Here is a 25,839-nt window from a genome sequence, read left to right as displayed (position 1 = left end):
GTCTGTGCATCACTTGTAGTTCTCAAAGAATTTACTTCTCCTCTGAGGAAGTATGGGTTTCATGTGGTGTCAGTTCCTCTTGGTTTTGACCAGGATTTTGCTTTAGGAGGGAGCTATCAATAACAAGAAAGACATCCTTAATAAGAAATTTTACTTAAGGACCTTTTCATTGAATCTTAGAATCACCAACGTTGCAAAAGACCTCCAAGATCATCTAGTCCAACTGTCCGCTTGCCACCAATATTTTCCTCCTAAACTATGTCCCTTGGTTCTACATCCATATGTTTCTTGAACCTCTCCAGGGATGGTGACTCCACCACCTCCCTGGGCAGCCTGTTCCAGCACCTAACCATCACTTTTGGAGAAGAAATTAGTCCTAATATCCAACCTGAACCTCCCTTATCCTATCACTAGATATGTGGGAGAAGAGGCTGACCCTCACCTCACTACAACCTCCCTTCAGGTAGTTGTAGAAAGCAATAAGATCTCCCCTGAACCTCCTCTTCTCCAGACTAAACAGTCCTAGTTCCCTTAGGTGCTTCCCATAAGACTTGTGATCCACATACCTTATCAGCTTCATCACTCTTCTCTGGACACTCTAGGGCCTCAATGTCTTTCTTGTAGTGAGGAGCCCAAAACTGAACACAGCACTCGAGGTACAGCCTCTCCAAAGCTGCGTACATGGGAACGATCACCGCCCTTCTCCTGCTGGCAACATTATTTCTTATACAAGCCAGGATACCACTGGCCTTCTTGGCCACCTGGGCACACTGCTGGCACATGTTCAGCCAAGTGTCGACTGATACCCCCAGGTCCTTTTCCTCCACAAAGTCTTCCATTCACTCTCCCCCAAGCCTGTAGCATTGCCTAGGGTTGTTGTGGCCAAAGTGCAGGACCCAGCACTTGGTCTTGTTGAGCTTCATCCCATTGGCTTCAACTCAGTAATCCATCTAGTCCAGAAGTATTGTGACTGACAGTTCAGACTGAACTGGTAGGTGATGTTGTTTCTGCATTTTTAAGAGAGAAAGAAATTATCTCTTTTGCAAGCTACAAATAATGCTTATGAATTTCTGCATCAGATTTCTAGATAGTAACAAGTAAACTTGATTTTTTTAAAATAAATTATTAGAAAAATTATTGAGCTATAGGAAAACTTTCACTTTGTAGAAGAAGTGGTTGTTATTAGTATGTATTGGTGTTTGTCAGAATGATGGAAGCATCTGTTGTTGCTGAAATCTAAAACCAAAAAGAAAATCAGAGACTAAAATTGATGTTACATGGTGTTTATAGGATCAAGATATTAATGGGTATGTAAGTTATAGCTAATGGTTTATTATTCTCAATGCAGGTGTTACAACTGCTTTACTTTGGATGTTGTTGGTAGTGTAGCTTTTGGTACTGAGGTGGACTCTCAGAAGAACCCCGATGACCCCTTTGTTAAGAATTGCAGAACATTCTTTGAAATGTCTTTGTTTAAGCCTCTTCTTTTTCTAATCCGTAAGTATAGTCCACCTTTGTCTACTCCTTTATGGTTATTTTCTGAAAATCATTCATGCAAAACAACCTCAAGCAGGAGCAGGAAGATGTATTGCAGATCTATTTTAGAGGTGTTCAGAATTCAACCTACAGCCCAAGTGTATCCTTTAGATTATCATAGTATGATCTACAACTCCTGTCACCATTAATGTAACTTCCTCCGGAAACTGAGTCACAAAAGGCAATGCTCCAGCTTGATTTGAATGGAAGGTTTCTGGGACTTGTATGTAGCCTGTGGGCTATACTTCCATATTAAAACAGAGTAACTGTTACCTAATCTATATTTTATAAGTTATGTGTGGCCCTTGGAAGCCTAAGAGCAAAGCTTTTGTGCACTCACTCTACTTGGTGGAGAGACTGAAATCCCACCCATAAACAGCAGAGAGAGGTAGATGAGCATAAACAGATAACATAAGTCCTCTAAATTCTTATTTAAATAAACAGCAGTAGCCTAGCTGATGGCTGTAAAGGATAAAGATGGTAAGTGCCGGCACAGGCTGTCTTTAAGAGAATCAATTTATTTTCATGTGGGAGATTGCAAATGCAACAATACGGTACGAAATAATTTAGCTTCAGATCTGGAATGCTAAGGCAGTGAGAAGTGCAGCTGAAGAAGATGCAGCGTAATTAATGTTGATGAGTTATTACTGTGTTGCTGTCTAGACCTGTTCACAGTAGTGTCAGGTGGTGCAGTGGCAAAGTTTCCTGTGCCCGTCTGATCCTACTGGCATTACAGATTGTACCTGCACTAGCAGCACAGGAACGGTTTAGTTCCGGATCTGTGTATCCAAAATGACCTGGGGTTAATATTTAACCTGGTTGCAAGGTGGGATTTGTGACTAATTTCTGAAGGGACAGAGATTTGTTCCTAGTTTCTAACAGTGTCCTCCATTAAAGAAAACTGCTATGTCAAATTCGGGGTTGGATTGTCAGAAAGCGATTGATTTGTTTCTACTGGTATGTTACATGGACTAAATTTGAACACAGTGTTATCCTTCTGGCAACAGGGGGTTTCTGATGACTCACTTTTTCAGTCTTAAACTGTTCATGAGTTAATTACGGGTCTGTTGTAGTACAGAACTGCGCTCAGGTGTCTAGCTCCTGACTCTAAAGGTGATGGACTGGAGACCATCCTTGCGGTAACATTCTATCTTAAGAATCTTTGATCTGCTTTGAAAAGCAAAGGGAAGTGGTAAACTAATGAAGAACTGTAAATGGGAGTGACTACCACACAGTTGCATGGGTCAGTGCCATAATTTCCTAGGCTAAGTCAAGATCCCCCACCTTCTGTATGTAAATGTTTGAGTAGGCAAGGAAAATAATTCCTCCCTCTGTTGTATTGGCTGTGTGGCATCAGGAAGCTGAACCGAAATCTGGAAGCATTGTGGAAGACTTGCAAGTCAGGGCAAGCTTGGTGGGCATTTGTTCAGCAGAGAAGTCACAGCCAAAATGGAACTGTAAAAGGAAATGCTGTACCGACATATAGAAGTGGAAGGGAGAGAAAGTGGAAAAAACAGCTTTCACAAAAATAACTCATCCCAGTTGATGAAATTTGTAATATTAATGAAAGGAGGGGGGTATTACATGCTTTTACACTCTACTTCAGCGTTCTCTTCTTAAAAATCTCTTACAGTTTCTTTCCCATTCATAATGATCCCATTGCTTCGGATTCTGCCAAACAAGAAACAAAAGGAACTGAATGGATTTTTTATTCAAACTATAAAAAATGCAATTGTCTTCAGAGACCAGCAAGATGCAGCTGAGGTAAGGCCATTTGTGTGACAAATTTATGGATAAACAAATACTGTAAGGAAAAACTGGAAGTGGCGTGAGCCTCAGTTGAAAAAGGGAACTCAATCTGTTTGAACATTCAAAGCAATTTAGTGAGGATTTTCTTCATTTTTAGCTTAGTGTACCATCATCCAGGCTTAGTGCTGATGTAGAACTGTTAAGACATTACAAGAAAGGCTGCTTCTCTCAGTATTTCTGTTCAAATAAAGATGCAGAAAATGTTGCATCTGGGATGACTTTCCAACCCAGTTTCTAGATCCAGAAGGAAGAATTTATCTTGTAGAATTTTTTTCTCATCTTAGACGGGAGTCATTAAGCTTTCCTTAGTAAAAAGAGAAAGGGGAGAGCCCCAACAGAATGATTCAATCCTGTCATTATCTAGCAGCTGACGAGGGTTTTATATAGTCTTGTGGCAGTTCCTACTACTTCTGAAACTGGGAAAAGAGAACCTACATGTTTGATTAAGAGCAGACATTTTGTATTGAGGTGGCTAAAGAGAAAGGTAGTAAATTCTACTCAGTATGCAAAATAATTGATGTGTATTAGTAGCAAATCAGCCATTACCCATCTCTTTCATCTAGACATAAGATAGTTCTGATTTTTTGTTGTGTGTTAATCACTGTTGTTTTATGAAGTATCTGAAGGCACAGACATTTTAATAAAGGTCTCTCTATTTATGATGTATGAAATATTTTGAACGTGTGTGCTTCAGTTTTGGGATATAAAAGTTCTTGAGATCTTCTTTTCCTTTATGGCCATTCTTTGCTGCAGAGCGCATGTAATTTGCTTAAAAATAAGTTAACCACTTTATTATAGATGTGTAGTGAGAAACAAAGAATATAAAAGAGAATTCCATAGTAAAGGTAACTGAGACAAGTGTTGCATATCAGTTGACTTGAAATATGCCATAACATACCTATCAAGAAGCTGTTAATACTGAAATAAAGAAGGTGTTTCTTTCCACTTTGAGATGAACAGCAATTCTGATGGGAATAACAGCACAGGTAAGGATGGATTGGATCATCCCAACTTCTTCTCACAGCTTAGCCCCACAGCTGTCACCTTTCAGGAAAGTATAGATTTTAATTTACACAATGTTGTATCTAGGGCGCATTTAAAAATCAAATTGATTTTCAGAAATATTACTGCTTTGTACTGTGTTGCATGTTCTGCTCTTTTTCTTTGACACTCCTTGCAGTGAATTATCACGTATTTGTTGTGCTTTATCATCCCATGCTTCCTATCTTTCTTCCAGCCCATCTCTGTAAGTCCTTTACCTCGACTAGCCTTTGTCTTTTTCTCCACCATTCTTTACATCCAGAAGTTTGTACGCACTGCGGAGTAGTCATAAATAATTCATGATTCAGAAACACGGGTGATATGCGTAAGCTGGTTGCAGACACCTCATTTCTAGTGCACAGATCCAGTGGGAGCTTTTAATAGCCCATTTATGGGGCTGTATGTATGGAGAGTTTTGAGTCAGATTTAGTTAATGTATTAAATACTGTGTATTATGTATTAGTAGAATGTATTTCTGTGTCAATAGCACTGAAGGCATCAGTCAGGGACTAAATTATTGTCTGTATTAGAGATGGTCATTCTCGAACTGCAGACTGCCCAGATAAAGGACACAACAGGTGAGTATGGTTAGGAGAGAAAGAAAAGAGAAATGAGATTCTAGAGACAAGCAGGAGTCAGCATTCTCTCCGTATGCAGTTTGTTTGCAGCTTTCAGTGGTTGATGGAGCAGAGAGGTTTAAGACTGCGTTGGAAGGGATACCGGGAGGTGCAATGCTCTCAGCCATAGGATTTGAATGTTGGGTGGTGCTGCATGGAGCCAGTAGTTGAACTTGATAATCCTTGTGGGTGTCTTCTAGCTCAGGATAACATATGGCAGTAGTAGCCCAGTATCAGGACAGCGTGAAGGAAAGTACAAGGTCCATGTTTACCTTAACAGCGTATGCAAAAGTCCATGACTGGCAGTGATCCCACCTGCTCCTGGACTTCTGCCTGGTTTGCAAAATTGTCATATGGGAACTGTTTCAAATACTCGAAGTTAGTCAGACTCTTAGGGCCAGCTTTCTGGGAGGAAGTTAAATCCTGTATGCAATTCAAGAGTCATTAATGCGGCTTTCAAAAGTGACTGGAAAGTTTGAAGTTTCCTTTATTTCCTATCTTCATCAGCTGTCCTATTATCCACTCTTGGAATTTGAGGTTGGTGGAACACAAGTTTTGTTGCAAGAATAGACGACTTAATAATTTGCCAAAGACTTAAAAATGGTATGTGAAGTGGATTAAAATGCAACTGCTGTCCAAAGACTTAAAAATGGTATGTGAAGTGGATCAAAATGCAACTGCTGTCCAATTCAATGCAGAAATGTAATCTATAGGGATTAGGTGTCCCATGTAGCCCTGTGGTTGAAGGAGAATTATGATCTGTGTCCTAGGTCTAGAATGATGAAATACAGCCACTGAAATCAGTAGCATTTTTTGCACTGAATTTTGATAAATATCTCAAGATATAACCAGTAGCTACTGGTTTCTTGTGCTAATAATGGGAGCTGTAAGCAAAGTCTTATGGTCTCCCTGAGCTACATTAGATCAATAGGTATTCCTTAGATTGCCATATTCCTAGATGTTACACTGTGCACATCTTTTACTCCTCATTGATTTTATCACTATTAAAAATGTTTTTGTTTTTATCTTCTGGGGAAAAAAAAAGCATTTGGAACAAACTGTAAAACAATGAAAAGCTCCTGGAAAGTGATTCAGCTGAAGCTTGTCTTCCTCTCATCTCCAGTGAACGTGAACAAAGAGTAAAAAAAAAAAAGGCCAAAAAATGATGTGACAAGCAAAGTCAGCTTGTTATCATCCCTGTTCCATCAGTAAATGAAACAATACTTCTGAATGCCTAAAGATAATCCTACAGGCAGATAGTAATTTTACAGCCAGGTTTAGATGTAATAATATGCTTGCAGCTTATATGAGATCTGTGATGTCACTTTTTCTCATTCCATCGGTTAGTGCTGCAGATGTCATTTTAATTATATATTATATTTTTGTGGTCAGTCAAATAATTTCAGTCCTGGATATTCTGCTCATTTGGATTATGTACAAAAACATTTAGTGATCATACTTCGGAAATTTTAATATATTACATTTATTCATGGATTCAAATTATTGTAAAAGGCTTTTTGCACTATTTACAGGAGAGCAAATTCACCCTGCTCAGAAGAAGCAGCACAAATTTAATGCACCACTTAATATCTACTTTAAAGACTCCAGTAGGATTTAAGGGTTCAAATATCTTACCCTGATTATCTGCCCAGGTTTAAATCTTTCCCTTAGGCAAAATGTTTCCAGAAATAGGGTGGGTAGAATGTTTATTTGTTTCAGTAAGTGATAGTTTGATAGATGTTCATTTAATAATCTGATAGGCAAATCATTGTTCATATGTGAGTTTTTCTGTCAATTTGTTGCTTGGTTTTTAATGTTTCAGTCTGTTATAAATGATCATATCTACATGAAGTCTTTCATGGTGCTCAAAATTGCAGATCCTAGCACTGTGGGATCAAAGTGTCCTCCTCAGCAGAAGAAAGGCCAGAATTCCATTTTTAACCATAGGAATGACGCTGGGAATGTAACAACTTAAGGATATTGCAAAGCATTGATTTTTGAGGATCACAAAATATGTGTGGGAAAATTCAGTTTTCAAAGTATGTACCGTGTACTAAGGAGAACTGGAGAATTTGTGGAGGTTGCAACACATTCTTCCAGTGTCTCCTAATTTTTCCAGTCATAGTGTCTGCTGTGAATGCATAATACAAGGTCAGTGATCCATGCTAAGAGAGAGTGACCTTACGATGTTTCTGATGATGATCAGCTGTTTCTTAGTGGTCGCAAGCTGGTTTGAAATGAGAGGGTGACAAGGTACGGAGAAGTGTCACCAGAACTGTATTCATTGATGTCTCAGTTGGCAGTTCCATCAATCTGGCTGGATACCTATGGGCTGCCTGAATGCTTTTGCTGTTTGTCCGGAGCAGACAAACGATGGACGTTAGGAAATAATTCTTCTCCAAGAGACTGGTCAGGCACTGGAATGGGCTGCCTGGGGAGGTGGTGGAGTCACCATGTTCAAGAAACATTTAGATGTTGTACTGAAGGACATGATTTAGTGGGAAATATTGGTGATAGGTGGATGGTTCTACTGGATGATCTTAGAGGTCTTTTCCAACCTTGGTGATTCTATGACTCTATGATGGGAAAAGTGCTGCCCTTGTGCCACATGGTGTAAAGCCGCAAAGAAGCTCTGGTGCTTTCAGCCCTGATGATAACTTGACCTCCCAAGGATTGCTATGGCCCTGGGATACTCTATATTGTGCTAGGTCTGAAACAAAAGAGGTTGTCCTCTGGTCAGCAACTGCCTGTGAGCAGTTGCAACACCCTCCTCCATTTTTCTCCACTTATTGTTCTCATTCCCGACTGATCCCATGCCTAATCCCTAGTAGGTACATGCCCACATACCTGGGCAGGCACAGGTGGTTCCTGCTGAGTGGAACTTGGTCTTCCAGCATCACCCATCAGAGCCTAAACAGGGCTGGTGTGTCAGGAAACTGAGCTGAGTTTTGAGGAATGCTTGTGAGGGGGAGATAACTGTCCTTTCACTGCTATAGTAACATGCTTTAATGAAGTGGTATCTTTTAATATCTTTCTGGGAAATGATGGCCTGGTTACAACTTTAATCTCTGGAACACTGATTCCCAAGGAACACAAAGAGATGAGCTCCCCTAAGTGCTTTACCTAAGGGGAAGAGAGACGTGTGTGTGTACCTGCATTCTGCAGGATAAGGGACTATCTGAAAACCTAATTACTGTGGCACTCTGTTCTTTTCTCTTCCTTCCCCTGTAGTTCCCTGGAGTTTTTTCTTTTCGTGAACTAATGAACTATTTTATTCAAGAGCTGCTTGAAATGAGTTGAGCAGAGGTAATCCTCCCGAAAAAGTCTGATCCTCTCCTTGTCAAGGGAAAACTATACAATTACTAAGAAAACTTAGTTAAAAATTTGCTAAATACCATGTACATTCCAGGAGCTATGTGTGTGTTTGAACTGTGGAAAATGCAGTACAGATGTTGAAAAGTAAATATTTTTCTAAGGAAACAGCAGATGGGAGGATTAGACACTTTCTAATAGTGTGCAGTTTTCCTGCTATTGTAGAAAACTAAGCAAAACCTGTTTATATTTGAAAGAAGGTGGTGTCCGTTTAAGGATACACAGTACATGGCAATATTAAATTATCCTTTTCTATTGATTAATAAAGTCAGTGAAACAAAGGATCATCATGGTCCTTTTGTTTTGCTAAGTCTGTAGGAGTGACGCTGCTCCACGAGGCTGTTCTCACTGTTGGATGATATTCTTATCTGCTGCCTTTGTCAGGAAAGTGAATTGGGTTTTCAAGAGCAGTAAATGTGCCTTAAAGATTAAAAAAAAAAAAGATTTTGTGCTAAATATGGGGTCTGAGCCCAAATCGCAAACCTCTATCTCTGCTGTTTTAAGCAGAAGATTTAGTTCCTCTGGAATATATTAAAAAATCTTCTGAACCTTAAATCTGGTTTCTGTGCTTGGGCAGTGCGCAGTGATTCTAACAGGATGAAAAGCAGCATTATGTTAAAAGGAGTTTTAGCTATTCAGCAGCTTTTGAAAATCAAGCCATTAGTGCTTGCCTTCAAAGTTGCGTTCTTTCCTTCCCAAATTTGTAGAAAAGTCTTTTCTTTCTTTAAGGGTGAATTTTTTAATGAATTTTATAACTTCCTGAGGATTTTTTTTTAAGCAGGCATTTAAACACAGTGAGGCCTCGAACCCTCAGAGGGAGATGAACTTGAAGTCCTTGTTACTTTTTGTCGCTAGTTCAAATTCTCTGGTCAGTGTGTTGTTATCTTTCCAAAGATTAATTGCTGGCCTACAAAACAGGATCTTTTGGTTTCAGGCTTGGGCTGACATGCCTGGCTGAGGTGCTTTCATCATGAAATGCAGTTCCGCAGTCTCTCTGCTTAAAAGAGATCAAGGACAGAATAAGTAAGGAGAACGGTGACTTTCTCACCTCTCTGAGGCGTGGTGATGGGGAAGCAGGAAGAGTTTTGCATTGCTGCTGCTTCTGTCCCAGCTCTGCAGCCTAGCACACCTTGTAAGTGTGGCACAGTACAAGCACTGCTGTCACAAGGAGATAGCAAATGTTTGCTTGGTTACCTGCTGCTGGCCACAACATGCTAGATCTGCTTGCTATTACTGGCCCTTTGACATTATCACACCATTTCAACTGCCTCCTCCGTTAAGCATCAGAGTACTTTATTGATCCCAGGCAAGGAACAGGCAGGTGGTATAATGTATATATTATTTACCCCAATCCAGCAAGCCCTGCAGCAACCATAATAAAATAATCTGACATCTGGGATGCTTTCCCCAATAACTCCATCTAGCTACACTCCCGTTTAGTCTTTTTCAGCCACTGCTGTTTATCTTCAGTTCTTCAGGAGAAGAGCTCCTTCTTCAGTAAGGAGCAGCATCCTTACCTGGCATCTCACATGTCCAACCATGGGCACATTTTAGGCTCCAGACTGCCCTCATGCACGTGAGCAGTCTCACTGACTTCTTGGAGCACTGCTCACATGCTTCAGTTGGCAAGCGCGTAGACTTACATCGAAGGGTAGAAATGAAATCAAAGAACCAGGATGTTCATACTGACTAGGCTGGTGAAGTTTTTGGGTATACAGAGTTGCTAGGAATGATCTTGTGGACAGTACTGGGAAAATGTGATTACCTATGCAGAAAAAGCTGACCTCACTTGCTAAGAGATGAGTGGAGGAGGTACTTCAGAGGGCCTTCAAAAAAAATGGTATCTTTACCCCTCACTGGGCAGAGCTGGGGAGGTTCAAATGTGCCTTCTAGCAGCATTACTCCACAGGAAGTCATCAAGACCAACAGGATGCCTTCAGAATCACAGGGAGGAAGGACTTAAACACTTCTGTCAATAAACTTTGCATGCATTTTCCTCCTATTTTCACCAGCCAGTGCAGGAAGTGAGTATGGACATTTGGCTTTGCTGATCTACAGCATATGAGAAACATCTTTTAATTGAGAAGGGTGTTTTTTTTAGCGTTAAATAAAGGCTTTTTCACCCAGAGTAAAAATAAATAAACCCACATGCTCAGCTGTTGGTAATGTCAAGGGTTTTAATGACTTTTTAAAATTATGTTTATGTGGTAAAAGCAGTCACTTAAAATATTGTTTATCAAAAATTCAGGCCAAAAGATAGTGTGAGGACTTTTTCAAATAACATTTGCAGTAAAAATTCTCTGAAAAACTGGAGGAGGGAAGAACTAAATGGCAGACCTGTCTTTTTCAAAGAAACTGCCCCATTTATCTAGGGGAGAGAAAAATCCTCTTTTTGGTTTGCTTGGGGCTTTGGGTTTTTTTGATCAGTTCAGCTTCCACCTCTTTCTGTGTGCTGGGTGTTGTGGTCATATCCTGCTCTTTCTGTTCTTGATGCTGAAGGAGAGAGGGTGGTCACAGTTCTGGTTTGTGTCTGTAAACATAACAAGAGCAAGAACTCGTGCTTTGAAGGTGAAATCCATCAAACAGTGGTTGGTGTCATTGAGCTTTGTGGTGGCTTGGCCAGGTGAAAAACAGAGGAAGCCAAAAAAAAAAAAAAAAAGGTTGCTGTTTCTCATGAGGGTCTGGGTCTCTTGCTTCTCCCTTGTAAGCTAGACCTGGCCTACCCCTCATTAATTTTTCCTTTACCCTCCCAGGCTTCCCCTGTGATGGCAAGGGGACCCTGTACTTGTCAGCCAGAGAGAAGCTGAAACGCTGACAATTCTGTTTATGCCTGCAGTAATTCCCTGTAGGCAGTAACGTCAGTGCTGGCCACTTGTCCCAGCCTGATCCTGTGCTAGTAATGAGTATTCGCAGCATGCATTTCAATGTCTGATTAAATCTTTCTGAAAGGCCATCTGTTTGAGGAGGATGTAGCATAGGTTTTAATACTTTTTATACCTAGTACTCAATACGGCTGTTTCATGACCTTAGACATAAAGTTTGTCCCCTTGTTTGTTAGAACCTCTCCTGATACTCCAGTCAGAGAAAATAATTGGATCGAGGCTGTTGCAACCTGTCGGCTCATGGTGCGTCTTTGGGGAAATGTTACTAGGCATTGAGTTACTGGAGTTGCACATAACCAGTGAGGCTTTACTATGTTCATGACTCCCTTCCTTCTGGGATGGGAGTAGGGCATCTCTTTTCCCTCTTAGCACACAGAGCAGGCTGTGTGTAGTCATATATATATTGGTACATGCCAAATCAGTAAGCAGTCTGTCCCTTCTTTTGTATGCTCTCATCCATGCAAAATATCCAGCCTAAGTAGTGTTACCCGAGTCTTTTAGGGTCATTTTCCAACAGGCTTGAAAGCACTGTTTCCTGTTGTGTTTCCATCAGCATACAGTAAAACTTTTCTAATATATCTTTTCTTACTTTCTTTTATTTGTTGTCCATCATGGTACAGTGTCAGTATTTGTCCCTATGGCTGAAAAGAGAAATCCTCATCCTGAAATTATGCCCATTTGCTTTCTTTTCTAGCTTTGGCCTCTCTCAGTTCCTCCTCTCTTCCCTATGTTGCTTCTGTGGTCTATCCCTCCCAAGTTTCTCAGAAAAGCCTGCTTTAGGTCACTGAAAGCCCTTCCTTTTTCCTGCTTAATCCGTGATCTGGTCTTCATCCAGGGTGTGGGGGTTTTAGGCAACAAACAAAGGGAATCTTGTCATAGAACAAAATCATCTGGAGATTAATTTCCCTGCATAGCAGGGTGGTGACCTTTAATGCCAAGTTGGGATATAACCTCTAATCTTCATTTGCATAACCATTTTTTTAATCTTTTATTAGTAGTAGTATTATTTTAACCTTACTCTTGATCTAAACCTTCAAGGGATCTGCTGACTGGGAGTTTTATGTATGTATTTTACCTTGCCCTTCAGAGCAGTAGTATGTTTGGTTACTTTGTCTCTACAGACTTTCTTTTTCTGATATATTTAACTAGAGAGCATCCAAATTCTTAATTTAGAAAAAAATCATAGATTTACTGACTTAACTGATGTAACAGTTTTCCCTTTCTCTATTCGTATTATCATTTTCAATTTTATCTTTCATATATTGTCTTTTCTTCTTTCATCTGTTACTGATTCACCTTCCTTCCTCCCTGACTCTCAGAACTATGAGAGGAGTTGCAGCACTTGTGATATTGCTGGGTTGATGTTGAAATGTTTCTCTGTTAGTCTCACTGTGTCTCTGTTTGCCTGCAGTAACCCCTCAGCCCCATGCATTGCCTTCTTTTTGCAATACAGCCTGACCTTTTCTGAAGTAGTTATGAAAAAGCTGTTCCATGATATTTCATTCTGGTTCAACCGTCTTGTCCATTTGTTGGTATGTTTTGATCTCTGGAGGTTTTTCCCTTGATCTGTCTCAACTGTTGGTATCTACTTTGCACTCCTTTGATATTTCTCCCTTTTCTCTTCTGTCTCCTTACCTTAGCAGATCCATATTTGTACTATAAGAGACACCAACAGCCCATCTTGCCAACAAGAGAACGGTTTGTGTGGTGAGCATTATGATGCCAAGTACATGAAGCTGCTTTCCTTTTGAACCTGGAGGCCACCTCAATGTACAAAAGTGGCCGACTTTGTTCACTGGGGCCATTCTTGTGTTGCCAGCATGCCTGAGCTGCCGTGGAAGCCTCAGCCTGTTGGAGCCAGCAGAGCTGGAGGCCTTTGATAAACCCCAGCCACTCATGACCATCTCTGGATTTGGAGGAAAATTTAACGTTTGAGTCCCTTATTGTGGGAAATGACAGATTCTCTGTCTCTGGAAGCCTTAAGGAAAGGCTTTTTGGAATGTGCCCTCTATGTCAGCTGGCTGCGAGGCAGGAATCTCTGCATGGCATTCCTTGCTCTGCCTTTTGCTAAAAAGCAGCCTGAACAGTTGCAACAATTTCTGTCCCTCTCTGAAAATTTGCCTCTGAAATCCTGCACAGCAAAAGTCAATGGCAGCCTTGCCCTGCCTTCACATCCTCTGGCTGTGCAGGGATCTCTTCGCTTTCTCCAGAGTGACTACTCTACTTTTTTCCCTTCTGCTGGGATAAGCAAGCTGTATCTAAGAGAGACTGAGGCTAGAGGGGAGCCGAGCACCTCCTTTCTCTCATCATCAGAAACATACCCTTTTTAATAATGTAATCTCAATTAAAAACATACCAATTAAAATGGACTTTTTAGCAGGTCTCTTGGGAGAGGGAGCCATAATTCACATTAAAATGTAAAGCTTCAGAAGCAGGGAGAGCTAGGTGCATTGCAAGTGCCCAAATATTCAGTGATTTTAATTACAATGGAAACTTGATAAATTGCTTTGTGCCACAATCCATTATTACAGCTTAATGAATATCATTGCTGCCTGTTTTAAACTGCTCCACAGTGAAAAGTGTTGTCAGTATTTCAGTTGCGAGCTGTGATTTTGTGTGTTTGTAACTTGACCCTTTAAAAGAGGTGGAGGGTTGAGTGTGCAGGCTTGGCTTTGGGTTGGGGTAAGTTCTGCTGGCTGCAGCATCCCAAGGGAGAGAAAGGAGGAAAGGTGAACCTTCTCTGTTTCACCAGTATTGGACTGGCCATGCTCCTTGCATGATGTAGAGCAATACCCCAGCTGCTGTGTGCTGTGACAAGGTCTGGGTGCACAGAGGGCCCCTGTGCCAATGGAGGGGTCCCCAGAGCACAAAGCTAGCCTTGCACACCCTGGTTTCGTGCTCAATACCCATTAGGCTGGAGGACGCTTTGGGCTGTCTGCTCACAATAGAGGGGAGCAATAGTGTCAAAGCCCGTGAGCTTGTTTTGTAGTAAGCAGTGTGGGTTGGTACACATTTTCCAATTTTTAGCTAACAAAAAGATTTGAGGTACCGCATTTGGCAAGTTCTCCTGGAGCATTGAAGTGTAAACAGTGGTTGTGTGCTGAGCTTTGAACGAGAGCAAAACATTTATTTCTTTTCTTTGACAGTTGTTATTATGATTGTAATTGTGCTAATGTTAGGATTGGTAAAATATGTATTTCTATGTATGCATTTATATGTATGTTTATACTAAACTGGTGCCTTTTCCTCATTTTTCAAAGCAACTTAATATTTTGAGCATAAATGTTATTATTAGGAATGCTATTATTTTAGATGCTAACGGCAGGTATAGTGGGCTGGTAGTTGTGCCCCACTGAAGTGTAGGGATTTAATCTGTAGGGATTTAAATAGTCATGATCTGGCTTCTGCGAGATTTATTATTTATTGTGGGTGTTCTGTTTTCACTTTTCACTTGTGTGGTCTGACCAGAGGGTCATGATCTCCAAATTGGGGTCACTGGCAGGTGTGTGACGAGATCTTTGTGAGATAGGAGATAGATCTCAGAGCAGAAAAGACTAAGAATTACTATTCTAATTGAGGAAAGTCACAATTGCATGTCTGGGATAAACATGATTTGTCTGAATGTAATTAATGTCTCAGGTTTTGCTGTTATTATTCTCGTTATGTTTTTCTGGAAACAACAAAAGCCTATTCACTCTCCCCATCTCAGAAATGGCAGTGTTACTCATAGTGATATTAACTTGCACCCTGTCTCATTTTGCCAATTACACAGAGCTCTCCTGGTTCATTGTATCAATAATTACACATAGGATTTTTTTTTTTCCTTGTGAAAAATCTTTCATTGACAGAGGAGTAATGATGCCTGTAAGTTGCTTAAGTATTGCTCAGTCAGGGATCTGTAAGATGTGGGAGATGTCCTCTTATTTTCAGGGAGAAAGACAGCTGGTATTCTGGCATACTGTTAATATTCATGTGTTTCTGAATTTGTATTTTTTTTCAGAGTGTGACTTTAGGAAGCATTCCAGACCACGGTGCTGCCTGACTGTTATTTTTCATGCATCTCTATACTGGCAAAGGACAAAGTGGCATGAAAATACATAAAATGCCGTCTAATTTTTCTTTTGTTCTTTCATTCATGCACAACATGCTTCTTCTGTGTGTTTATCAGTGTGTGCAAAATGCCTATATTTGCAAGATAATGGACGTGTAAATATTAGAAAGTCGAACTGCAACTCTCTGAAGGGAAGGAGAGCAGGGGGAGAATGCTTCCTGCTACCGAGGAGCCATCTATTGGATAAAGCTCATAACTGAAGCGAGCATCCATGAAACTGCAGAGGATAACACAATTTGTTATTGGTCACTGGGCAGAAAATAATCCTTTCCTTCCCAATGCTGCTTTTACCAACTGTGCTGAAAATCAGTACCCCTTCATGCACAGGAGTGGAGATCCACATGTAGAGGAGATTTATGTGCTATTGGTAAAAGCCAGTTTAATATAGCCAAAGATTCGATATAAATCCTGCTGTAGTGTGCAGGTGTGATCGTGAATGGATAAAGCAGCAGTGGGATTGCCCACCAGCACTGGAGAGCAGTTGCTCAGAAAGGCAACAGTGAGGAAAGTGGTGTTTTTCAGATTGTTAATAAAGACGATAAATAGCATTGTGCTTCTCATAGCAGCACATATCGTTTACACCAGTCTAACAGTTATAATTAGCTTAGTTAAAAAATAATGAGATTTTTTGTTACCAGGAATTACTTGATGCCCTCACAAAACCGAATAATGAAGTGTTCCTTCCCGCAAAATGTGTGCAGTGTGTATATAAAGTGGTACAGAAAGGGAGAATCTTGAACAAATTGTGGGAAGAGATGGGGGAAGGCAGGATGTGACCAGTAAAGCCACCAGACATCTTGGTGGCTGTTCGAAGTGTGTGGTGGGGCTTTAAGGAAGAATGAAGAATAAAGGAGCAATAATGAGATTTCTATGCATTATCTGTGAATGACAGGCAACTGCTAAAACCAGGACTGATTATTAATCAGAAATTAAATTTAAGTAAATACAATTATATTCTCTGGCAAATAAAATAAAAATGGACAGTGGAGCTGTCTGCAACAGCAGCCTTTATTCAGCAGTTTGAGTCAGTGGAGGGTCAAGCTCCTGGGTGTCAGGCACTTATCCTAAAACACTCCCTTCCTGCATCCTCCCTTTCTCCTGCAAATAAAAGAGGGGAGGAGTGTTGGATGGTTCACTAGGAGGCCAGATAAGCTTGGGGAGAGGGTGTGTGCATACAGCATGTGACAGGGTGGTCAGCTCTGTGCTGATCTGGGAGTTGGTACCAGTTCCACTCACTGGTGGGCATAGGGGTCCTGGCCCAAGCTCTTCTCATTCCCCAGTTACTTTTTCTCTTGCTTCATTTGCCCACTGTGTATTCTGTTCCCCTCACTCCTCCTCCTCCATGAAGCAAAGCGTATGCAAGCAGAAGAAATGTAGCATGCGCATACCCAGTATTTACTGATAATAGCAGGAGTCATTATCAGAGCATTATTATGCCAAATGTTTTGCAAATACAGAATAAGGAGATTCCACTGTAATTCGCTGCACGCTTCTATAAGGTGTGTAGTGGTGGTAAGGGAAACGTGTGAATGATGGCATTCAGTGTCCATAATTGTAATTACTCTTCATCCCATATCTGACTTCAGCCAAGTCAAGCCTCCAGCTGGGATCTCAGGCAAGAGAACTACACATTTGAGATCAAAAACGTCCTCCTTCCACATGAGCCGTGAAGACCTATGCTCAGCTTGTCTCAAGTGGAAATTGTTCTTTGCTCTCTCTTCACTAACAATGAGAACTGAAATTCAAATTCATCTCTGGCTTATGTGCGGATACTGTGAGAACACATCTGTTGCCTTTCAAGATGTAAGCACTTTAGTGCCATTTGCAGCATCATCAAGTGAATGGAGATGGGACCCTAACAAAGAAATAAGAAATCCCCTGCACTTTGCTTTTTCAGATCCAATTAGGCTTGCCCGCGCCTTTGTAGATTACTTAACACTCTTAATTTAACCCTACTTTTTGGAGATCGGAGAGCCTGAGTAGCAGCATGAAGATGTAAACCAACTGAGAAGTACTCTGTGTACCCAAAACCCAAGTGAGGTTGCAGAGCTTCAAGCACCAGAGTTTGCTCCACTGCGTGAAAGCTCAGCTTGTGTAATGGGAGCCAAAATGGATATTGTGATCTCCTTGGACCATAAGCGAAGTTCCTACCTGTGCAAAATCCCCAAGGAAGAAAACAGTAGCGCCTGTGTGCTTTTCTCCCTCATCTCTTGTACTGAGCAACATCCAGCAGTATGGTTTTCTGTTACCTACATGCTTTGTTAGAGATCTACTGAAGTAGTGCTTCTTAAATATATAGACACATGTAAGTACAAGTTGTGGAGCTCCAGACATAAGAGGTGCAGCAGGGTGCCATCTAATGATCTTCAGTGTATACAGTGACTCCCTGGAGGTGGGGAAAACTCCAGTGACAAAAATGGCTCAGAGCTAGGTCAGACTGCCTGGGGAGGCAGTGGGAATCTGGAGCCTGGCTGGGTTTTTAAGAGCAGGTTAGACAAACAGCTGTCAGGGCTGGTTTGGCTGATCCTGCCTTGTGGTGAGGGGATGGAGTAGCTTCTTTCTCTGATGTGATGGTGCTTTTTGCCTTAAACTCTCTGAGTCTGTAGATCTGTTTTCATCCTAGGTCTTAAAGGGGTTTCTGAGATCATCATTAGCTTTTCCACATGGGGTTTTCTAGGGTTTGAAGTGTGTTGTACTGATTTTACAGATGGAGAAGCTGTAAGTGTATTTTAAAGGCAAAAGAGGGAACTCGGTTCCAAGCATCCTGGCTTCTCTGGAGGTCAGTGCTTTAACTACTAATTCACATTGGCCACTCTGTAGATATGGTAGCCAACTCAGCCAATCAGATCTGTAATCTGTGCTATGCTTGAATTTACACTTAAAAAAATATTTTAAAAAAAAACCATTGGTCACATGCAGGAGATATGTTTTATACTTTCCACGCTAGAGGTGCTTTGAACAACTTGCTGGTGCACCTGCCCATTCAGGGTCCTGCTTGGCACTTCAAAGAGCATTTTTGTGGTATTGTTATAGGGACACTTCTTTCTTTGAAGCAGAAAGCAAAGGCATTGGTGTGGCTTCTGACATCAAATATGGTGTTGCTCAGTACTTGTGCTCTCTTACTTCAGTGAGCTATAGCCAGAAACTCCCATGGGAGTTTAGAGATGATAATATATAAAAATATCAGAACAAGCTCAAAATAATAGGAAACCTTCCCAGTCTGGGGTTTCACTGCAAATGTTAAGATTAGACCAGCCTGCCAAACACTGTTCCAATTTCCAAGTGAATACTTCTTTTTGCTTTGAATTTACTCAGGATTTTAACTGAAGTCACATTGCTTTGTAAGACATGCCTGCCTTCAGAAACTCAGCTCATTTACAATAAAAACATTGCAGTGGATCCTCCATCTGATGTTAACAAATGCAAACAAAGCATATTTTTCTGTCAGCCGTTCTTGAACAAGGATTGGACCCTACAGTTCAACAGACTTGAGGTCCTTCCAGTGCTGAGGGTTGTCCATGAGAGCATAATCCCCACAGCCTGCAGGGCTGCCAGCTCTGCCCTCCCAGTTAATTCCAGCTTCTAGGTTCAAGCACGAGGTGAAAAGAAGATCTCTCTAAGAGATTGAGGGGCTGGTGTGTTTGCAGAGACTGGCTTATTCTGTGATTTCACTGAGAAACCAAATGAAACCTGTTGGTGAGGTTGAATGTGACCCTTCGAAAGCTGAAAAATGAGAGTTTTAGTGGGACTGCATTTTGTGCCTCTTTTTCAAGAGGATCTTGGTAGCTATTGCAATGCTTTACTGATAGCTTCAGTGTGACACAGGGTCCTCACCTAAAAAGATGTTTCCTAAATTAAACTTACAAAAAGTGACCTTGATATAAACGAATATAGCAGTGTTTCCGTGTTTGTAGGAAAAGAATATATTAGAGAGATGGGCGCTTTATATCAGTTAGATAAGGATTCTGAAGCTTAGCTTCTGTTTTTTTGAGCTGCCATCAGAGCATTTCAGAAGGGCTAGGAAGGTCTGCGCAGCTTACTGTGTGTGGTATTATACTAACAGCATCATGTTTGCATGACTTTTGCACCACAGTAAGTGCTTTACAGAGTACTAAGCAATCATGTTTTCTAGTATGATTCCTTAAGCTGCTTTTAATAGTTTTGAGATATTTTCAGGATGGGGAATTGAATCACAGAATCACAGTATTGTAGGGTCTGGAAGGGACCTCTAGAGATCAAGTCCAACCTCCCTGCAAAGCAGGCTCCCTACAGCAGGCTGCACAGGTAGGCATCCAGGTGGGTCTTGAATATCTCCAGAGAAGAAGACTCCACAACCTCCCTGGGCAGCCTGTTCCAGTGCTCTGTCACACTCACTGTGAAGAAGTTCCTTTGCACATTGGTGAGGAACTTCCTATGCTGAAGTTTATAGCTGTTTCCCCTTGTTCTGTCCCCACAGACTGCTGAAAAGAGCTTGGCCATGTCTCTTTGACTCCCACACTTAAGATATTTATAAACATTACTAAGATAACCTCTGAGTCTTCTTTTCTCAAGGCTGAACAGACTCAGGTTGCTCAGCCTTTCCTCACAGGGGAGATGCTCCAGGTCCTTTATCATCTTTGTGGCCCTCTGCTGGACTCTCTCCAGGAGTTCCCTGTGTTTTTTGTACCAGGGATCCCAGAACTGGATACAGTACTCCAGGTGAGGCCTGACCAGGGCAGAGTAGAGGGGAGGATCACCTCCCTTGACCTGCTGGCCACACTCCTTTTAATGCACCGCAGGATCCCATTGGCCTTCTTGGCCACCAGGGCACACTGCTAGCTCATGGCCAACCTGTCATCCACCAGGACCCCCACATCCTTCTCCACAGAGCTCCTCACCAGTAGGTCATGTCCCAACCTGTACTGATACTTGCGGTTATTCCTTCCCGGGTACAAGACTACACTTGCTTTTGTTAAACCTCATCTGGTTTATGTCTGAACTGTCGAAGTAGTACAAAATGTAACTATACTTTGTGCAAAATCCAAGTGAAGTCGCAGCTTTACAAACAAAAATTCCAACTGAGATATGTAGGTTGCTCTGAAAGTAATGCCTCTTATGTATTCCAAGGAAACTACAACAGATACAAAGAGCACAATACCATTATTTGATTGAGCAAATTCTCAGCTACAAAATACTATTTTTCCACATAGTCACCACCATTAGCTATGCATTTTCACAAGAAATAAACAAGAGCCTTCACACCACGTTCATAAAAACGTGCACCAGCACAAGTGACCCACTGCTCCACAGCTGCTATGATGGTATTGTTGCCAGGAAAACATTACCCATGCAGCCCATCATTCATTGGCCCAGTCAGATGGAAGTCAGAAGGTGCCAAGTCCTGTATACGATGGGTGTGGTAGGACAGTCCAACCAAGATAAAGAATGTGCTCCACAATCTTCATACCTTTATGGATTCTGGCATTATTGTGCTACAGGAGGAAGGCTATCTTCTGGCCTGACTCTGGAAGTTTGAGCCTTCAGCTTAGTCAGAGTTGCAGTGTAGCTGTCAGAGTTGACTATTTGTCCAGATTCCAGGAAATCCAGAAGGATCACCCCTTTTCTATTCCAAAAAACAGTACACATCACTTTACCTACTGAGGGCTGTGTCTTGATTATGTTTTTATTAGGGAATTCACATCACCGCTCCATGGACTGCTGTTTTGGCTCTGACTTATAGTGGTAACACCACATCTCATCACCGGTAATGATGTGGTCCAGGAAAGTGTCACCTTCAGCCTTGTATTGGTTCAATAGGTCCTGTCAAACTTGCACACGCTGTTCTTTCTATTCTCATGTGAGCATTTGTGCGACCCACCTGGCACAAACTGTGATACTCCAGCATTGCCATCATCATTTCCAATGCATTGAAGCCGATATTCTGCTTTGTACGCAGTTCCCTGATCATAATCTACTGATTCATGTGGATGAGCTGATAGAGATGCTCTTCATTTCATGGCGTAACAGCTGTGTATGGCTGCCTGGAATGTGACTTGTCTTCATGTCACTGTTGCCACTGCTGAAATGCAGCATCCACTGCCTCACTGTGCTCACATCCACTGTTTCATCTCTATCAGTGTTCAACAAGTGTCAATGAATGTTGTTGGGTGCAATTTTTTTTTGCATAGAAAAATTCAGTGACACACCTTTGCTTCATATGCTATTGTGTCAGAGTGCCCCTCTGCTGCCATCTGTCACACAGCATCAGAATGTAATGCAGTACTGGCAGGAAGGTTTGACCTCTACTGCCATACCACCAACATCCACCCCTGACGTTGTGGGCCAACACAGTAAAATAGGAGACGTTACTTTTGAAGCAGCCATTGTAAATTTGATAGTTTATCTTAAGTAATTTTTCACATTACCTTGCAGAAGAGTCGTATGCCTCTGTCTCTCTATTGAAAATGTAACCAAAGGGTCCCCTGGATCCCCAAATCAGCAGTGAGTTTGCCAAAAGATTGGCCAGTATGTCAGTATTTGATATAAAAGCACAGTTCTCTGTTTAGGATGGGAAGAGCTGGAGTCATCCCCCTTCCCCCAAGACCCTTGTCTCCTGTGACATAATGCATTGCATGTGAATGATATCTCTCTTTTCTTCTGACAGTTGCAAAAACTTAAAAGCAGTGATTTAAGGAGGGATGATAGTTACTGCCTTCCCTGGTATAGCACATGTCTATTCTTCCAGTATGTAGCGCATAGCTCGTTACGGTTCTGTGCAGAACGATTTCTCTGCATGGCCAGGTGATGCTTAAGGAGACTAATGAGAGAAATGATATGGCCCAGAACACTGGTGTCAGGAAATATATTGCAAGGTGTCTATCTTGAGGAAGCTGAAAGTAGGGCTTGTCTTATTATATATTTCAAAGGGGATGTCTGTGTCTCCACCAAGTTAGGCATACACTCTGTCCCATGCTTCATTCAAATTACAATTTTTCAAATAGTATCTTTCCATTCAATTTTCCTTGGCTTAATGATAAACTTTCTGTTGTATCAGGGCAAACTAGAGTCCATCTCACTGGCACACCAGTCTTTTGAAGAAGGAACCTGTTTCTAAGGCCATTGTAACATAACTATGCAAGTAACAGAGGACAGGATAGAGGCTATTATGAGCTTTTGCTTTTCATAGGGAATATCAAACAAATGTCCCTGATGGTGAAAGGAAGCCAACAGCCATATGTGATGACCAGAGAATGTTTTTGTGCAGTAACACTGTCAGTACCTGGTCTGTTGTCAAGCTGAAGAACTGGCTTCTTTTTTTCTTTTTCTAGTTTTTTTTTTATTGCTGTCAACCTAAGTAGAGAAAAACCCTGTGAATTTTCATGAGGTACCTTTTCCTCATTTCCAGCACTTAAAAATCCAATTATATTTGGTTTTATGCTAGTATTTGCCTCTATTGCCATTGTTAGGTTTTTGAGTCAGAGTGATTTTTCTATTCTGATGGTGCGGAAGAAAAATATGTTTCATTATGACTGGTTATAACCCTGGAAATCTTTTCTCTCGCTTGGGTTGATGATTATTTTTATGTTGCATTCTATACTGATGCCTAAAGTGAAGTAGAATGAACCGTAAGGAAGAGAGTCTTTGCTAAAATATAGCTCCTTGCATAGTGTAAAATTATCTTGAACAAAGCTTGTATCTTACAAATATTATGCTTCTTTCCCCTTACTATTGCTCAGGTAGTTTTTAGAGATGAACGTGGTTTTTGTAAGGATCGTTTAAAAAACTATTGTTCTTAGCAACCTATGCTCACCTGTGAACAAATTGCATAGCTCAGGTAAGGTAGTCAGTTGTTTCCAGATAGGGTGACCTTATAAGCAGATTCTGCAACAAGACACGGTTTTAAATTTCTAACCAAATATATTATGCGAGTAATAAAAAGAGCTTCTCAAAATGGCCACGGAGGCATTTCTGAGCACATTCTTGGGAATACTCACTAGCTAGCATTCATTAAGTTTGTTTTCAGCAAAAATTCTCATGAATGAAATTTCATTCAGTAGTCATTGTGATTATCTCTGTACTATGACAGCAATAACAATATGCTTTGTACAACACCCAGATCTGATTTTATCTCAGGCCAGAGAAACATCTTTTAGGACCTCCAGAGAATGTATTGTCTAAATTTAAGACCGGACTCAGCTTACTGTTCATGATTTAGGACTGCAAGTCCTTGGAGAGCAATGAATTCATTTACAAGAAAATTCACAACTAGAAAGGGATAAAAGCAGAATTTTTCCAAGTGTTATACCATTTGAACAATATTATATTACAGTGGTGCAATTCCAATGAATATGAATGTAATTATACTGTTGTAAAATTAGTTTAGGTGATGATGGACTAGTTGTATGAATAAAAGGGAATATCTCTACAGATGCAGTTCATTATTTTGCTGGGCTATTTCATTTGCTCACTAACAAGCTCAGTAGAACTGTTTTGTTTTGGTTTGTAACCACCGTAACCCAAATACGTGTACCCGAGTAATCCCTGAAGTGTTGGCCATGCCCAAGAGCTGGATTCTCTGCCGTACGGTATATGGACTCCCAGCTTGTTACTAAACTCCTCCTGGAGATGTTAAATGGAACTTTTAGCTGTGCATAGCATAAGCATGCATGAAATCTTGTTTCCTGCAGTCTAAAGGAAAATAAAAGTGTGGAGTTATTCTGTAACGCTTATAACTGTTGACTAGAATCAACAGTTTGAATCTGGATACTGTGCCTAAGTCTAGGCTCAAGGAAGTATTTTCATAGCTGGACCTTGTTCACTGGGCAGTATGTATGTAGTTCTGCTTTCTGTGCCTTCACTTCTTGGGAGGAGAAGCACTTATCTTGTGCCTTGAAGGTGATGCAGTTTGGCCAATTTGTAGAGTGCTTCTGAGCACAGTGACTAGCGCTGGCTACTCTCTGGAGCATTAAGTGTCAGATATAGTAGGATACAATATACACTATGGACATAGGTACAAGTACATAATGTACATGTGCAAAATGAAAAGTTTCTGTGGAGTGGAGAGAGGGAGCTGCTAAAGATGCAGTATGCTAATTCCTACTATTACTCACACTTCAAAAGCACCACTCTTTTCTGCTTGTAGCAATGACTTGTTCTCAGTCAGAACAGTTTGTTGGCAGCAGAGAAGGGCGCAAGACTAAATATTTCTCTTGTTTCACTGCTCTCTTTTCCCATGTCATATAGAAAAAAAACCTGATTAATTCCTTTGACGTTTGTATTAATTACTCCTTCCTTAGTCTTATCTTGTTTTTCTGTCCTTTGTTCTTGTTTTCCCATTTCTTTGTCCCTCTATTATCAGACACTGAAATGATTTCTTCTTAATAGTTATGTGCAGGTTTACAGTGTTTGGTTTTACTTTTCTATTGAAGAAAGACATGGCCCCTTCTTTTGTCCATACCAGCGCACAAGTTGTCATGTGCTGATACTGTAAGTCCACTTACACTTGTAAGTCCTTGAGCTATCATGTATTCTGTTGATATTTGAGGAATTGAAAATCAATTGTATAGCCTTATGGCATAGGTTCAGCACAATTCTATTATGCCCACTTGAAAATGTCAATTCAAACCTTTTGGGTTATATTTCAAAGCCTAATCAAGCTTGCTGTCCAGACTGGTTTGGAGTCAACTCACTCTTGTCCATGGGTCTGTTTATTAGAGTTTTTCTGTCAGAAACTAGTGCAGAAGAAAACAGTTTTCGTAACAGTACAATCATTCAATGGGTGTTTTGCAAGGACAGGTCACCCAGACAAATTTTTTTAGCAGAAGAGTGCTTACAGTTGTAATGCACTTCTACAAATATGTTTCAAACAAACAAACAAAAAAAAAGCAACCTGCATCAATATCAGAATGTTTGCAACTGTACTTTCTCATTAAAAGTACTAATTTATTGAGATTGTTTTCTAGTCCTGTCTTGTTAAATTGGTACAGAAATGATTGTAGGTGCCAACCTAGACCTAGGTGACCTTTCATATTTTGGACCATGTGAATAAGTGGGGATGATGCCTTCAAAAAGATGTGCCAAAAATCCTGGAAGAACAAGCAAAGGAGTTCTGCCCGTGGTCATGCATAGGACCATGTTTTGAGTGTGTCAAAGTACTTCTGGTAAGTGTGGAAGAATCACCCTGAGGTTGAAAAAAGCTCTGTTTGGAGTGAGCCATTAGCAATCTTCTGTGAAAATATGTACCTTTATATATTGGAGGCAGATTAGTCTTGTCTTTTAGGGAAGAACGCAGTGATAGGCTCTTAGTGGTGGCATTTCCAGCTGATTTATAGAAGTCTCTTCATTCAGTGAAAGGTTGGTGGCTGTCCTATGGGAGCTGAGTGAGCAGTATAAATAGGAAACAGCTCTCTCCTTTCATCTCCCACAGATAAAGGCATTGCTCTGTGACCCATTCTTTGTGCTTCTTCTCATTCTTTTTGCTTCTTCTCATCTT

The 25,839-nt window shown here is 40.9% G+C and overlaps 1 protein-coding gene across 8 annotated transcripts in view; it reads left to right on the top strand.

Moving 5' to 3' along the window:
- The window catches only part of TBXAS1 (thromboxane A synthase 1), a 248,415-nt gene that overhangs the window by 150,056 nt on the left and 72,520 nt on the right, over positions 1-25,839 (top strand). For all 8 annotated transcript variants that reach the window (XM_021387758.1, XM_021387751.1, XM_021387780.1 and 5 more), the window contains 2 exons: positions 1,349-1,497; positions 3,170-3,300. In XM_021387758.1, the coding sequence (XP_021243433.1) occupies positions 1,349-1,497; positions 3,170-3,300 (280 nt within the window). The remainder of the gene's footprint in view (positions 1-1,348; positions 1,498-3,169; positions 3,301-25,839) is intronic.

This window comes from Numida meleagris, chromosome 1 (assembly GCF_002078875.1).
Source record: "Numida meleagris isolate 19003 breed g44 Domestic line chromosome 1, NumMel1.0, whole genome shotgun sequence".
Lineage (NCBI taxonomy): Eukaryota > Metazoa > Chordata > Aves > Galliformes > Numididae > Numida > Numida meleagris.
The sequence above is the reverse complement of the archived record's forward strand: the minus strand, read 5'-3'. Positions and strand labels throughout refer to the sequence as shown.